The sequence below is a fragment of the Entelurus aequoreus genome, linkage group LG05, assembly GCF_033978785.1.
Source record: "Entelurus aequoreus isolate RoL-2023_Sb linkage group LG05, RoL_Eaeq_v1.1, whole genome shotgun sequence".
Taxonomy (NCBI): Eukaryota; Metazoa; Chordata; class Actinopteri; order Syngnathiformes; family Syngnathidae; genus Entelurus; species Entelurus aequoreus.
The window spans coordinates 5,417,819-5,434,455 of record NC_084735.1 but is presented as its reverse complement, the minus strand read 5'-3'; the positions used below and the strand labels follow the sequence as shown (position 1 = coordinate 5,434,455).

Here is a 16,637-nt window from a genome sequence, read left to right as displayed (position 1 = left end):
GTGATGGTATGGGGGTGTATTAGTGGCCAAGACATGGGTAACTTACACATCTGTGAAGGCGCCATTAATGCTGAAAGGTACATACAGGTTTTGGAGCAACATATGTTGCCATCCAAGCAACGTTATCATGGACGCCCCTGCTTATTTGAACGTGACAATGCCAAGCCACTTGTTACAACAGTTTTTTTTAGTTTGTTAGTTTTTACATGGCAAACAGCCAAAATATGCAATATTTTCCCCAAAAAATAATTCAAAGTGGAATATTTGATGTGACGTAATTGGAGTCTTAACTATGTCAATAATTCATAACAACATTGATTTTGATTCATTATTATTTTTTGAGCAACAACGTTTTCTCGCCACATTTGACCTGCTTTATATACATTTGTATGTTATTTTTCCGTTATAGTAATTTTTTATTTTTTTTATTTTATTTTTTAATTTTTTTTTATTTTATTTTTTTAATTTATTTTTTATTTATTTATGTATTTTATTTTTTTATTTTTATTTTATTTATTTATTTATTTATTTTTTAATAATTTTTTTAATTTTTTAATTTTTTTAATTTTTATTATTTTTTATTTTATTTTTATTTTTTATTATTATTTTAATTTTTTTAATTTTTTAATTTTATTTTTTTATTATTTTTTTAATTATTATTATTATTTTTTATTTTATTTTTATTTATTTTTTTATTTTTTTTAATTTTTTATTTATTTTAATTTTTTTATTTTTATTTTTTTAATTTAGTTATAGTAATTTTTTTAATTTTTTAAAATTTTTTATTTTATTTTATTTTTTAATTTTTTTTAATTTTTTTAATTTTTTTTAATTTTATTTTTTTTATTTTGTATTTATTTATTTATTTATTTATTTTATTTATTTATTTTATTTATTTATTTTATTTATTTTATTTATTTTATTTATTTTATTTATTTTATTTTTTTATTTTTTTATTTTTTTATTTTTTAATTATTTTTTAAAAAAATTTTTAATTTTAATTTTTTTTAATTTTTATTATTTATTATTTTTATTATTTTTTATTTTATTTTTATTTTTTATTATTATTTTAATTTTTTAAATTTTTAAATTTTATTTTTTTATTATTTTTTTAATGATTATTTATTTATATTTTTTTATTTTTTATTTTTATTTTTTTTTATTTTATTTGTTATTTTTATTTATTTATTTATTTTAATTTAGTTATAGTAATTTTAGAATGTACCCCGCACTTTGGACACCCCTGGTCTATCCAAGTATGTGATGGGCTGCTCAATACGAGAACTCAAATTCACTTCCCACCCGACCTTTAAGGTCCTCACCCGTGATGTAAAAGTTGACCAGGCGGTTCTGGTCCGTGCCGTCTCCGTCCCTGGTCTTCAGCACGGCCACCACCTCGCCCAGGGGGTCGCTCTCCTTGACGGCGCCGCGGTACAGCTGCCTCTCGAAGTGCGGCGGGTTGTCGTTGACGTCGGACACGGTGACGGTGACCACGGTGCTGGAGGACTGGGATCGGGTCTCGCCCAGGTCAGAGGCCAGCACCTGGAAGCTGTAGCTGGAACAGGCCTCGTGGTCCATGGGGCCGGTGGTGGTGATCCAGCCCGTTTTGCTGTCCAAGGCAAACGCGGAAGCCGTGGCGCCGGTCCCGGCCGGCCGGAGGTCTCCACCCCGGTCCCGGTTGTTGGTAAGAAGCGGGCCGAGACTGTAGGTGACCTGCAGGAAGTGGATCTTGTTAGGAGCACACACACAAACAGGAAGAACTGTTGCTCCGGTTACACACTTGGCCGTTGGAGCCCCAGTCTGGGTCTATGGCCCGCACTTGGACCACTCTGGTCCCCACCGGCATCCCCTCCATCACCGTGACAACGTAGGTTTCGGTCTCAAACGCTGGCTTGTTGTCGTTCACGTCCAAGACCTGCAGAACCAGGACAAGAGTAACTCATTGTGGGCTTCGTTGAGAAGGACGTCCACCAACATAAACTGGGGACTTTTAGAGAGGACCAGACCTCGACCAGGACCAGATCCCAAAGGGAACCAGAACTCAACGAGGACCAGACCTCAATTGGGACCAGACCTCAACGAGGCAGACCTCGACAAGAACCAGACCTCAACAAGGACCGGGCCTCGACGAGGACCAGACCTCAAGAAGGACCAGGCCTCGACAAGGACCAGGCCTCAAAGGGAATCAGGCCTCAAAGGGGAACAGACCTCGACGGGGATCAGGCCTCGACGGGGAACAGACCTCGACGGGGACCAGACCTCAACAAGGCAGACCTCAACAAGGCAGACCTCGACGAGGACCAGACCTCGACGAGAACCAGACCTCGACGAGAACCAGACTCAAACAGGGACCAGACCTCAACAAGGCAGACCTCGATGAGGACCAGACCTCGGAGAGGACCAGGCCTCAAAGCGGAACCAGACCTCAAAGGGGACCAGACCTCAAAGGGGATCTGGCCTCAAAGGGGATCTGGCCTCAAAGGGGATCAGGCCTCAAAGGGGATCAGGCCTCAAAGGGGACCAGACTTCAACGAGACTTCAAGGATCAGGCCTCTAAGGGGACCAGACCTCGACGAGGACCAGGCCTTGACGGGGACCAGACAAAATATGTGGCTATTTCAGCTAAAAATGTAGCTATTTTAGCCAAAAATGTAGCTATTTCAGCTAAAAATGTTGCTATTTCAGCTAAAAATGTTGCTATTTCAGCTAAAAATGTAGCTATTTTAGCTAAAAAATTTAGCTATTTCAGAAAAAATGTAGCTATTTCAGCAAAAAATTGAGCTATTTCAGCTAGAAAATTTAGTTATTTCAGCTAAAACTGTAGCTATCAGCTAAAATGTAGCTATTTTAGCTAAATATGTAGCTATTTCAGCTAAATATGTAGCTATTTCAGCTAAAAATGTAGCTATTTTAGCTAAATACGCGGCTATTTCAGCTAAATATGTGGCTATTTCAACTAAAAAAATTGCTATTTCAGCTAAAAATTTAGCTATTTTAGCAAAAAATTTAGCTATTTCAGTTAAAAACGTTGCTATTTCAGCTAAAAATGTTGCTATTTCAGCTAAAAATGTAGCTATTTTAGCTAAAAATGTAGCTATTTCAGCAAAAAATTTAGCTATTTCAGCAAAAAATTTAGCTATTTCAGCTAGAAAATGTTGTTATTTCAGCTAAAACTGTAGCTATCAGCTAAATGTAGCTATTATAGCTAAATATGTAGCTATTTCAGGTAAATATGTAGCTATTTTAGCTAAAAATGTAGATATTTTAGCTAAATACGCGGCTATTTCAGCTATATATGTGGCTATTTTAGCTAAAAAAAATGTGCTATTTCAGCTAAAAATGTAGCTATTTTAGCTAAAAATGTTGCTATTTCAGCTAAAAATGTTGCTATTTCAGCTAAAAATGTAGCTATTTTAGCTAAAAATTTAGGTGTTTTAGCAAAAATGTAGCTATTTCAGCAAAAAAATGTAGCTTTTTCAGCTAGAAAATTTAGTTATTTCAGCTAAAACTGTAGCTATCAGCTAAAATGTAGCTATTTTAGCTAAATATGTAGCTATTTCAGTTAAATATGTAGCTATTTCAGCTAAAAATGTATCTATTTTAGCTAAATATGCGGCTATTTCAGCAAAATATGTGGCTATTTTAGCTAAAAAAATGTGCTATTTCAGCTAAAAATGTAGCTATTTTAGCCAAAAATGTAGCTATTTCAGCTAAAAATGTTGCTATTTCAGCTAAAAATGTTGCTATTTCAGCTAAAAATGTAGCTATTTTAGCTAAAAATTTAGCTATTTCAGAAAAAATTTAGCTATTTCAGCAAAAAATTGAGCTATTTCAGCTAGAAAATTTAGTTATTTCAGCTAAAACTGTAGCTATCAGCTAAAATGTAGCTATTTTAGCTAAATATGTAGCTATTTCAGCTAAATATGTAGCTATTTCAGCTAAAAATGTAGCTATTTTAGCCAAATATGCGGCTATTTCAGCTAAATATGTGGCTATTTCAGCAAAAAATTTAGCTATTTCAGCTAGAACATTTAGTTATTTCAGCTAAAAATGTAGCTATCAGCTAAAATGTAGCTATTTCAGCTAAAAAATTAGCTATTTTAGCTAAATATGAGGCTGTTTCAGCTAAATGTGTGGCTATTTCAGCTAAAAAAAATTGCTATTTCAGCTAAAAATGTAGCTATTTTAGCTAAAAATTTAGCTATTTCAGCTAAAAATTTTGCTATTTCAGCTAAAAATGTTGCTATTTCAGCTAAAAATTTTACAATTCAGCTAATTCCGGCATATTTACTGTGATGCATTGTTGTAATCAAATAAAGTTATTTGATAAAGATCTGATCCAGAGACTAGGACCTCTTTAGTCTGTGGCGTTCGAGAAGGAAAAAGGAGGTTTTGACCAACCTTGACCTCCAGGTCCACACAGGCGATGGACTCGATGAGGTCTCTCCTGGTGGCGGCTGCCACTTTGAAGCGGTAAATGCCGATCCGTTCGTAGTCCAGCGGCTTGACCAGGCGGATCAGGCCGGTGTCGCCCTCCACCAGGAAGGTGCCCCCGTGGTTGCTGTCCGGCGTCTCCCCCCCGACGGCGGCGAAGGATCCGGTCTGCCCGAGGCCCATGTAGACTGAGCCCAGAGCCGTCCCCACCGCCGTGTCCTCGGGGATGGTGAAGGAGTACTGCGGCTGGCTGAAAGACGGGATGTAGGCGTCCGGCGGAACCACGTGGATGAAGGCGGACACCAGCGAGTGTTTGGCCGGCGAGCCGCAGTCTGTGGCTTTGACGAAGAAGGACAACACCGTCCCCTGCAGGTGGTCCATGGTACTCTTGGTCATCATCCAGCCGCTGTCGGACTCCACCTGGACGCACAATGAGGACCACACGTTCAGGACCACAAGTTCAGGACCACATGTTCAGGACCGTCAAGTCTGGCTCGCGGATAACCCCCAGCCCACTCGCCTCCAGAACGTCCACCAGGGACAAGCGCGCCTCGCTGTAGAGGGAGTAGACGATCCTCCCGTTGGCGCCGCCGTCCGGGTCGCTGGCCTGGATTTGTGTGACCAGGGAACCTTTGCCGGCGTTGGCTTTGACGCTCATGCGGTACTCCACAGCCCTGAACCGAGGCGCGTTGTCGTTCTCGTCGGCCAGGACCACTCGCACCGTGCAGAAGGAAGCACGTCCTGGAAAGGACCGGCAGAGAGGTCATTTCGGACTGGTGCAGCACTTCCGGGTGTGTACGATACACGTCCTGGTCGTGTACGATACACGTCCGGGTAGTGTACGATACACTTCCAGGTGTGTACGATACACTTCCGGGTGTGTACGATACACACTTCCGGGTGTGTACGATACACTTCCGGGCGTGTACGATACACTTCCAGGTGTGTACGATACACTTCCGGGCGTGTACGATACACTTCCAGGTGTGTACGATACACTTCCGGGTGTGTATGAAACACACTTCCGGGTGTGTACGAAACACACTTCCGGGTGTGTACGAAACACACTTCCGGGTGTGTACGAAACACACTTCCGGGTGTGTACGATACACACTTCCGGGTGTGTACGATACACTTCCGGGTGTGTACGATACACTTCCGGGTAGTGTACAATACACTGCCGGGTGTGTACGATACACTTCCGGGTGTGTACGATACACACTTCCGGGTGTGTACGATACACACTTCCGGGTGTGTACGATACACACTTCCGGGTGTGTACGATACACACTTCCGGGTGTGTACGATACACACTTCCGGGTGTGTACGATACACACTTCCGGGTGTGTACGATACACACTTCCGGGTGTGTACGATACACGTCCTGGTCGTGTACGATACACGTCCGGGTAGTGTACGATACACTTCCGGGTGTGTACGATACACGTCCGGGTGTGTACGATACACTTCCAAGTGTGTACGACACACTTCCAAGTGTGTACGACACACTTCCGGGAGTGTACGACACACTTCCAGGTGTGTACGACACACTTCCAGGAGTGCACGATACACTTCCAGGTGTGTACGACTAAACACTTCCAGGTGTGTACGACACACTTCCAAGTGTGTACGACACACTTCCAGAAGTGTACGAAACACTTCCAGGAGTGCACGATACACTTCCAGGTGTGTACGACTAAACACTTCCAGGTGTGTACGACACACTTCCAGGTGTGTACGACACACTTCCAGAAGTGTGTGCGAAACACTTCCAGGAGTGCACGATACACTTCCAGGTGTGTACGACTAAACACTTCCAGGTGTGTGTACGACTAAACACTTCCAGGTGTGTACGACGATACACTTCCAAGTGTGTACGACGATACACTTCCAGGTGTGTATGATACACTTCCAGGTGTGTACGATACACTTTCAGGTCCAGGTGTTTACGACACACTTCCAGAAGTGTGTACGACACACTTCCAGGTGTGTATGATACACTTCCAGGTGTGTACGACGATACACTTCCAAGTGTGTACGACGATACACTTCCAGGTGTGTATGATACACTTCCAGGTGTGTATGATACACTTCCAGGTGTGTACGATACACTTTCAGGTCCAGGTGTGTACGGCACACTTCCAGAAGTGTGTACGACACACTTCCAGCTGTGTGTACGACACACTTCCAGCTGTGTGTAGGACACACTTCCAGGTGTGTACGATACACTTTCAGGTCCAGGTGTGTACGGCACACTTCCAGGTGTGTGTACGACACACTTCCAGCTGTGTGTAGGGCACACTTCCAGGTGTGTGTACGATACACTTCCAGGTGTGTGTACGACACACTTCCAGGTGTGTGTACGACACACTTCCAGGTGTGTACGACACACTTCCAGGTGTGTGTACGATACACTTCCAGGTGTGTATGACACACTTCCAGGTGTATGTACGACACACTTCCAGGTGTGTGTACGACACACTTTCAGGTCCAGGTGTGTACGACACACTTCCAGGTGTGTGTACGACACACTTCCAGCTGTGTGTACGACACACTTCCAGCTGTGTGTAGGGCACACTTCCAGGTGTGTGTACGATACACTTCCAGGTGTGTATGACACACTTCCAGGTGTATGTACGACACACTTCCAGGTGTGTGTACGACACACTTCCAAGTGTGTGCGACACACTTCCAGCTGTGTGTGTACGATACACTTCCAAGTGTGTATGACACACTTCCAAGTGTATGTATGTCACACTTCCAGGTGTGTGTATGACACACTTCCAAGTGTGTGCGACACACTTCCAGCTGTGTGTACGACACACTTTCAGGTCCAGGTGTGTACGACACACTTCCAGGTGTGTGTACGACACACTTCCAGCTGTGTGTACGACACACTTCCAGCTGTGTGTAGGGCACACTTCCAGGTGTGTGTACGATACACTTCCAGGTGTGTATGACACACTTCCAGGTGTATGTACGACACACTTCCAGGTGTGTGTACGACACACTTCCAAGTGTGTGCGACACAATTCCAGCTGTGTGTACGACACACTTTCAGGTCCAGGTGTGTCCGACACACTTTCAGATCTAGGTGTGTACGACACACTTCCAGGTGTGTGTACGATACACTTCGAGTTTGTGAAAAATTTTGGAGTTTGAAACATTTTTGAGTTTGTGAAACCTTTTTTTATGAGTTTGTGAAATATTTTTTTGAGTTTTAAACTTTTTTGAGTTTGTGAAACATTTTTTTAGTTTTTGACACATTTTTGTGAGTTTGTGAAAAAAAAATTTGAGTCTGTGAAACATTTTTTCGAGTTTGTGAAACATATTTGAGTTTGTGAAACATTTCTTTATGAGTTTGTGAAAGATTTTTTGAGTTTTAAATTTTTTTGGGAGTTTTAAAAAAAAAATTGAGTTTGTGAAACATTTTTGAGTTTCTGAAAAAAAATTTTTAGTTTGTGCAACATTTTGAGTTTTAAAAATAGTTTTGCGTTTGTGAAAAAAAAATTGAGTTTTAAAAATAGTTTTGAGTTTGTGAAACAGTTTTTCGAGTTTGTGAAAAATTTTGGAGTTTGAAACAGTTTTTCGAGTTTGTGAAAAATTTTGGAGTTTGAAACATTTTGGAGTTTGTGAAACCTTTTTTTATGAGTTTGTGAAAGATTTTTTGAGTTTAAAATTTTTGGGGGAGTTTTAAACATTTTTTTGAGTTTGTGAAACATTTTTTTTAGTTTGTGAAAAACATTTTTTAGTTTGTGCAACATTTTTGTGTTTGTGAAACATTTTTGAGTTTGAAACATTTTTGAGTTTGTGAAACATATTTTGAGTTTTAAAAATAGTTTTGCGTTTGTGAAAAAAAAATTTGAGTTTTAAAAATAGTTTCGAGTTTGTGAAACAGTTTTTCGAGTTTGTGAAAAAATTTTGAGTTTGAAACAGTTTTTCGAGTTTGTGAAAAAATTTTGAGTTTGAAACATTTTTGAGTTTGTGAAACCTTTTTTCATGAGTTTGTGAAATATTTTTTTGAGTTTTAAACTTTTTTGAGTTTGTGAAACATTTCTTTTAGTTTTTGACACATTTTTGTGAGTTTGTGAAAAAAAAAATTGAGTCTGTGAAACATTTTTTCGAGTTTGTGAAACATGTTTTGAGTTTGTGAAACATTTTTTGAGTTTGTGAAACATTTCTTTATGAATTTGTGAAAGATTTTTTGAGTTTTAAATTTTTTGGGGAGTTTTAAAAAAATGTTTGAGTTTGTGAAACATTTTTGAGTTTGTGAAAAAATGTTTTTAGTTTGTGCAACATTTTTGTGTTTGTGAAACATTTTTGAGTTTGTGAAACATATTTTGAGTTTTAAAAATAGTTTTGCGTTTGTGAAAAAAAAAATTGAGTTTTAAAAATAGTTTCGAGTTTGTGAAACAGTTTTTCGAGTTTGTGAAAAATTTTTGAGTTTGAAACAGATTTTCGAGTTTGTGAAACATTTTTGAGTTTGAAACATTTTTGAGTTTGTGAAACCTTTTTTTTTTAGTTTGTGAAACATTTTTTCGAGTTTGTGAAACATTTTTGAGTTTGTGAAACATTTCTTTATGAGTTTGTGAAAGATTTTTTGAGTTTTAAATTTTTTTGGGAGTTTTAAAAAAAAATTTGACTTTATGAAACATTTTTGAGTTTGTGAAAAATTTTTTAGTTTGTGCAACATTTTTGTGTTTGTGAAACATTTTTGAGTTTGTGAAACATATTTTGAGTTTTAAAAATAGTTTTGCGTTTGTGAAAAAAACAATTTGAGTTTTAAAAATAGTTTAGAGTTTGTGAAACAGTTTTTCGAGTTTGTGAAAAAATTTTGAGTTTGAAACAGTTTTTCGAGTTTGTGAAAAATTTTGGAGTTTGAAACATTTTTTAGTTTGTGAAACCTTTTTTCATGAGTTTGTGAAATATTTTTTTGAGTTTTAAACTTTTTTGAGTTTGAGAAACATTTTTTTTGGTTTTTGACACATTTTTGTGAGTTTGTGAAAAAAAAAATTGAGTCTGTGAAACATTTTTTCCAGTTAGTGAAACATTTTTGTTTGAGTTTGTGAATTATTTTTTTTTGAGTTTGTGAAATAAAAATAGAGTTTGTGAAAACACATTTTTTGAGTTTGTCAAACATTTTTTTTGAGTTTGGAGTTTTGGCAGTAATTTCACTCCTAACAAGTCCCTGCTGATACTCCGATTAATCACGATTAATCACGATTAATTATGAGTTAACTCCAGCCAAGATGCACTAAAATTTTGGCAGTAATTTCACTCCTAACAAGTCCCTGTTGATACTGTGATTAATCACGATTAATCACGATTAATTGTGAGTTAACTCCAGCCAAGATGCACTAAAATTTTGGCAGTAATTTCACTCCTAACAAGTCCCTGTTGATACTGCGATTAATCACGATTAATCACGATTAATTATGAGTTAACTCCAGCCAAGATGCACTAAAATTTTGGCAGTAATTTCACTTCTAACAAGTCCCTGTTGATACTGCGATTAATCACGATTAATCATGATTAATTATGAGTTAACTCCAGCCAAGATGCACTAAAATTTTGGCAGTAATTTCACTCCTAACAAGTCCCTGTTGATACTGCGATTAATCACGATTAATCACGATTAATTATGAGTTAACTCCAGCCAAGATGCACTAAAATTTTGGCAGTAATTTCACTCCTAACAAGTCCCTGTTGATACTGCGATTAATCACGATTAATCACGATTAATTATGAGTTAACTTCAGCCAAGATGCACTAAAATTTTGGCAGTAATTTCACTCCTAACAAGTCCCTGTTGATACTGCGATGAATCACGATTAATCATGATTAATTATGAGTTAACTCCAGCCAAGATGCACTAAAATTTTGGCAGTAATTTCACTCCTAACAAGTCCCTGCTGATACTGCGATTAATCACGATTAATCACGATTAATTATGAGTTAACTCCAGCCAAGATGCACTTAAATTTTGGCAGTAATTTCACTCCTAACAAGTCCCTGCTGATACTGCGATTAATCACGATTAATCACGATTAATTATGAGTTAACTCCAGCCAAGATGCACTTAAATTTTGGCAGTAATTTCACTCCTAACAAGTCCCTGCTGATACTGCGATTAATCACGATTAATCACGATTAATTATGAGTTAACTCCAGCCAAGATGCACTAAAATTTTGGCAGTAATTTCACTCCTAACAAGTCCCTGTTGATACTGCGATTAATCACGATTAATCACGATTAATTGGGAGTTAACTCCAGCCAAGATGCACTAAAATTTTGGCAGTAATTTCACTCCTAACAAGTCCCTGTTGATACTGCGATTAGTCACGATTAATCACGATTAATGATGAGTTAACTCCAGCCAAGATGCACTAAATGGCCATGGAACACAAGTTTGGAATACCTCCACCGTCCAGCGCCATGACGGTCAGCACGATGTCCTTGTTCTCAGGGTCCTCCCGGTCCAGTTTCAGGGCGGTAGAAATGACACCGTCGGCATCGACCACGAAGCGACTTTTCCCAAAGTCGTTGACGAAGGAGTACGTGATCTGGCCGAACAGCCCCGAGTCCTCGTCCGTGGCTCGCACCTGGATGACCTTTGACCTCGGCGGCGCGTTCTCCCGGACCTCTGCCAAGTAGAACCTCTGGCTGAAGACCGGACTGTAGAGGTTGGCTCCCAGGACACGGACCACTACCTGGAAATGACACATCCACCCATTATCGGCGTTTTGGTGTCGGTCTTTTTTTTGTTGTTGTAGATTTAGCAGATACTATATATGCCCCTCCCCTTTTTCTCCCTCCTACAGTACATCTCCTTTCTTTTTAATTTTTTTCCAGGAAATCCAGGTTTTGTCTTTCTTTTCCTGGCGTCTTCCCGGTCTGGTTTTGTTTGTTTTGGCTACTGGAGTCTCCCGACGAGCCTCCGTCCAAAACCAACCCATACATGTTATCTAGGACAATTGTGCTAGTGTCAATATTTTCAAAGATTCAGTTTTCCAGAAAATCCCAAATTTCCAGGAAATTCCCATTCAAATGATCGGACGTTAAACAATGCCCAAAATTCTCAAAATGTTGCACTGTTTTTTACCTTGTGACCTTTCAACCATCCACACACACTACTCTTCCCATATATCGAACATGTTTTCCCTTTTGCAAAATTCCCAGTTTTCCCGGAATTTCCAGGAATTTCCCACCGTTGACAATGAATGGGAAATACACAAACCTCTCCATATCCCACATTTCTTACCCGATTCGAGCCGTTCCAACGTCCACACACTCCACTCACCCTGGACAATCAAACTACCATTTTCTAACTTATAGAATATTTAAAAACTTAAAGATTTTCCAGGAATTCCGGGTTTTCCAAAGCCCTATTCTCACCTCTTGCTAGAAAGTCTTTTACAGTCCACATTTTTCAACCAATTCCAACTATTCCACCATCAAAACATTCTTCTTTGACGGGACAACAAAAGCTGTTCTTATTGTTTTTCGTACAAATTCCCGGTTTTCACTAAATTTCCAGGAATTCCAAAATACCAATTCTCAATTCAAACTGTTAATACGTCAACATTTTTCAAACCGATTCCAAAAATTCCAACACCAACCCATTCATATCATCTAGGACAATTGTATCAATATTTTTAAAAAAATTAAGTTTTCCAGAAAATCCAACATTTCCAGAAAATTCCCAACAATTCCCAAAATGTTGCGCAATTTTTTTTTACCCGATTCGGACCTTTCAACCATCCACACACACTACTCTTCCCGTATATCGAACGTAAAACATGTTTTCCCTTTTGCAAAATTCCCAGTTTTCCCGGAATTTCCAAAAATTTCCCACCATTGACAATGAAAGGGAAATACACAAACCTCTCCATATTCCACATTTCTTACCCGATTCGAGCCGTTCCAACGTCCACACACTCCACTCACCCTGGACAATCAAAATACCATTTTCTAACTTATAGAATATTTAAAAACTTAAAGATATTCCAGGAATTCCCGGTTTTCCAAAGCCCTATTTTCACCTCTTGCTGGAAAGTCTTTTACAGTCCACATTTTTCAACCAATTCCAACTATTCCACCATCAAAACATTCTTCTTTGACGGGACAACAAAAGCTGTTCTTATTGTTTTCGTACAAATTCCCGGTTTTCACTCAATTTCCAGGAATTCCAAAATACCAATTCTCAATTCAAACTGTTCCTACGTCAACATTTTTCAACCGATTCCAAAAATTCCAACACCAACCCGTTCATATCATCTAGGACAATTGTATCAATATTTTCAAGAATTAAGTTTTCCAGAAAATCCAATATTTCCAGGAAATTCCCATTTAAAGGAACAGACGTTAAACAATTTGCAAAATGTTGCGCAATTTTCTTTACCCGATTCGGACCTTTCAACCATCCTCACACTCTACTCTTCCCATATATCGAACGTAAAACATGTTTTACCTTTTGCAAAATTCCCAGTTTTCCCGGAATTTCCAAAAATTTCCCACCATTGACAATGAATGGGAAATACACAAACCTCTCCATATCCCACATTTCTTACCCGATTCGAGCCGTTCCAACGTCCACACACTCCACTCACCCTGGACAATCAAACTACCATTTTCTAACTTATAGCTGTTCTTATTGTTTTTGTACAAATTCCCGGTTTTCACTAAATTTCCAGGAATTCCAAAATACCAATTCTCAATTCAAACTGTTACTACGTCAACATTTTTCAACCGATTCCAAAAATTCCAACACCAACCCATTCATATCATCTAGGACAATTGTATCAATATTTTCAAAGAATTAAGTTTTCCAGAAAATCCAACATTTCCAGGAAATTCCCATTTAAGTGAACGGACGTTAAACAATTCTCAAAATGTTGTGCGATTTTTTTTACCCGATTCGGACCTTTCAACCATCCACACACACTACTCTTCTCATATATCGAACGTAAAACATGTTTTCCCTTTTGCAAAATTCCCAGTTTTCCTGGAATTTCCAATAATTTCCCACCATTGTCAATGAATGGGAAATACACAAACCGCTCCATATCCCACATTTCTTACCCGATTCGAGCCGTTCCAACGTCCACACACTCCACTCACCCTGGACAATCAAACTACCATTTTCTAACTTATAGAATATTTAAAAACTTAAAGATTTTCCAGGAATTCCCGGTTTTCCAAAGCCCTATTTTCACCTCTTGCTAGAAAGTCTTTTACAGTCCACATTTTTCAACCAATTCCAACTATTCCACCATCAAAACATTCTTCTTTGAAGGGACAACAAAAGCTGTTCTTATTGTTTTTGTACAAATTCCCGGTTTTCACTCAATTTCCAGGAATTCCAAAATACCAATTCTCAATTCAAACTGTTAACACGTCAACATTTTTCAACCGATTCCAAAAATTCCAACACCAACCCATTCATATCATCTAGGACAATTGTATCAATATTTTCAAGAATTAAGTTTTCCAGAAAATCCAATATTTCCAGGAAATTCCCATTTAAGGGAACGGACGTTACACAATTTGCAAAATGTTGCGCAATTTTTTTTACCCGATTTGGACCTTTCAACCATCCACACACACTACTCCTGTCATATATCGAACGTAAAACATGTTTTCCCTTTTGCAAAATTCCCAGTTTTCCCGAAATTTCCAAAAATTTCCCACCATTGACAATGAAAGGGAAATACACAAACCTCTCCATATCCCACATTTCTTACCCGATTCGAGCCGTTCCAACGTCCACACACTCCACTCACCCTGGACAATCAAACTACCATTTTCTAACTTATAGCTGTTCTTATTGTTTTCGTACAAATTCCCGGTTTTCACTAAATTTCCAGGAATTCCAAAATACCAATTCTCAATTCAAACTGTTACTACGTCAACATTTTTCAACCGATTCCAAAAATTCCAACACCAACCCATTCATATCATCTAGGACAATTGTATCAATATTTTCAAAGAATTAAGTTTTCCAGAAAATCCAACATTTCCAGGAAATTCCCATTTAAGTGAACGGACGTTAAACAATTCTCAAAATGTTGTGCGATTTTCTTTACCCGATTCGGACCTTTCAACCATCCACACACACTACTCTTCTCATATATCGAACGTAAAACATGTTTTCCCTTTTGCAAAATTCTCAGTTTTCCTGGAATTTCCAATAATTTCCCACCATTGTCAATGAATGGGAAATACACAAACCGCTCCATATCCCACATTTCTTACCCGATTCGAGCCATTCCAACGTCCACACACTCCACTCACCCTGGACAATCAAACTACCATTTTGTAACTTGTAGAATATTTAAAAACTTAAAGATTTTCCAGGAATTCCCGGTTTTCCAAAGCCCTATTTTCACCTCTTGCTGGAAAGTCTTTTACAGTCCACATTTTTCAACCAATTCCAACTATTCCACCATCAAAACATTCTTCTTTGAAGGGACAACAAAAGCTGTTCTTATTGTTTTTCGTACAAATTCCCGGTTTTCAGTAAATTTCCAGGAATTCCAAAATACCAATTCTCAATTCAAACTGTTACTACGTCAACATTTTTCAACCGATTCCAAAAATTCCAACTCTAACCCATTCATATCATCTAGGACAATTGTATCAATATTTTCAAGAATTAAGTTTTCCAGAAAATCCAACATTTCCAGGAAATTCCCATTTAAGTGAACGGACGTTAAACAATTCGCAAAATGTGGCGCAATTTTTTTTTTTACCCGATTTGGACCTTTCGACCATCCACACACACTACTCTTCCCATATATCGAACGTAAAACATGTTTTCCCTTTTGCAAAATTCCCAGTTTTCCCGGAATTTCCAAAAATTTCCCACCATTGACAATGAATGGGAAATACACAAACCTCTCCATATCCCACATTTGTTACCCGATTCGAGCCGTTCCAACGTCCACACACTCCACTCACCCTGGACAATAAAACTACCATTTTCTAACTTATAGCTGTTCTTATTGTTTTCGTACAAATTCCCGGTTTTCACTCAATTTCCAGGAATTCCAAAATACCAATTCTCAATTCAAACTGTTACTACGTCAACATTTTTCAACCGATTCCAAAAATTCCAACACCAACCCATTCATATCATCTAGGACAATTGTATCAATATTTTTAAAAAAATTAAGTTTTCCAGAAAATCCAACATTTCCAGAAAATTCCCAACAATTCCCAAAATCTTGCGCAATTTTTTTTTACCCGATTCGGACCTTTCAACCATCCACACACACTACTCTTCCCGTATATCGAACGTAAAACATGTTTTCCCTTTTGCGAAATTCCCAGTTTTCCCGGAATTTCCAAAAATTTCCCACCATTGACAATGAAATGGAAATACACAAACCTCTCCATATCCCACATTTCTTACCCGATTCGAGCCGTTCCAACGTCCACGCACTCCACTCACCCTGGACAATCAAACTACCATTTTCTAACTTATAGAATATTTAAAAACTTAAAGATTTTCCAGGAATTCCCGGTTTTCCAAAGCCCTATTTTCACCTCTTGCTAGAAAGTCTTTTACAGTCCACATTTTTCAACCAATTCCAACTATTCCACCATCAAAACATTCTTCTTTGACGGGACAACAAAAGCTGTTCTTATTGTTTTCGTACAAATTCCCGGTTTTCACTCAATTTCCAGGAATTCCAAAATACCAATTCTCAATTCAAACTGTTACTACGTCAACATTTTTCAACCGTTTCCAAAAATTCCAACACCAACCCATTCATATCATCTAGGACAATTGTATCAGTATTTTCAAAAATTAAGTTTTCCAGAAAATCCAACATTTCCAGGAAATTCCCATTCAAGGGAACGGACGTTAAACAATTTGCAAAATGTTGCGCAATTTTTTTTACCCGATTCGGATCTTTCAACCATCCACACACACTACTCTTCCCATATATCGAACGTAAAACATGTTTTCCCTTTTGCAAAATTCCCAGTTTTCCTGGAATTTCCAAAAATTTCCCACCATTGACAATGAATGGGAAATACACAAACCTCTCCATATCCCACATTTCTTACCCGATTCGAGCCGTTCCAACGTCCACACACTCCACTCACCCTGGACAATAAAACTACCATTTTCTAACTTATAGAATATTTAAAAACTTAAAGATATTCCAGGAATTCCCGGTTTTCCAAAGCCCTA

General features: G+C 38.2%; 1 protein-coding gene across 1 annotated transcript in view; it reads right to left on the bottom strand.

Annotated features, from left to right (window-relative positions):
- Nucleotides 1-16,637, bottom strand: part of LOC133649523 (protocadherin Fat 3) — a 235,516-nt gene that overhangs the window by 72,417 nt on the left and 146,462 nt on the right. The window contains exons 25-29 of the mRNA XM_062046111.1: nucleotides 10,854-11,145; nucleotides 4,955-5,175; nucleotides 4,402-4,854; nucleotides 1,781-1,915; nucleotides 1,323-1,713 (exon numbers count right to left, since the gene is read on the bottom strand). Of these exons, the coding sequence (XP_061902095.1) occupies nucleotides 1,323-1,713; nucleotides 1,781-1,915; nucleotides 4,402-4,854; nucleotides 4,955-5,175; nucleotides 10,854-11,145 (1,492 nt within the window). The remainder of the gene's footprint in view (nucleotides 1-1,322; nucleotides 1,714-1,780; nucleotides 1,916-4,401; nucleotides 4,855-4,954; nucleotides 5,176-10,853; nucleotides 11,146-16,637) is intronic.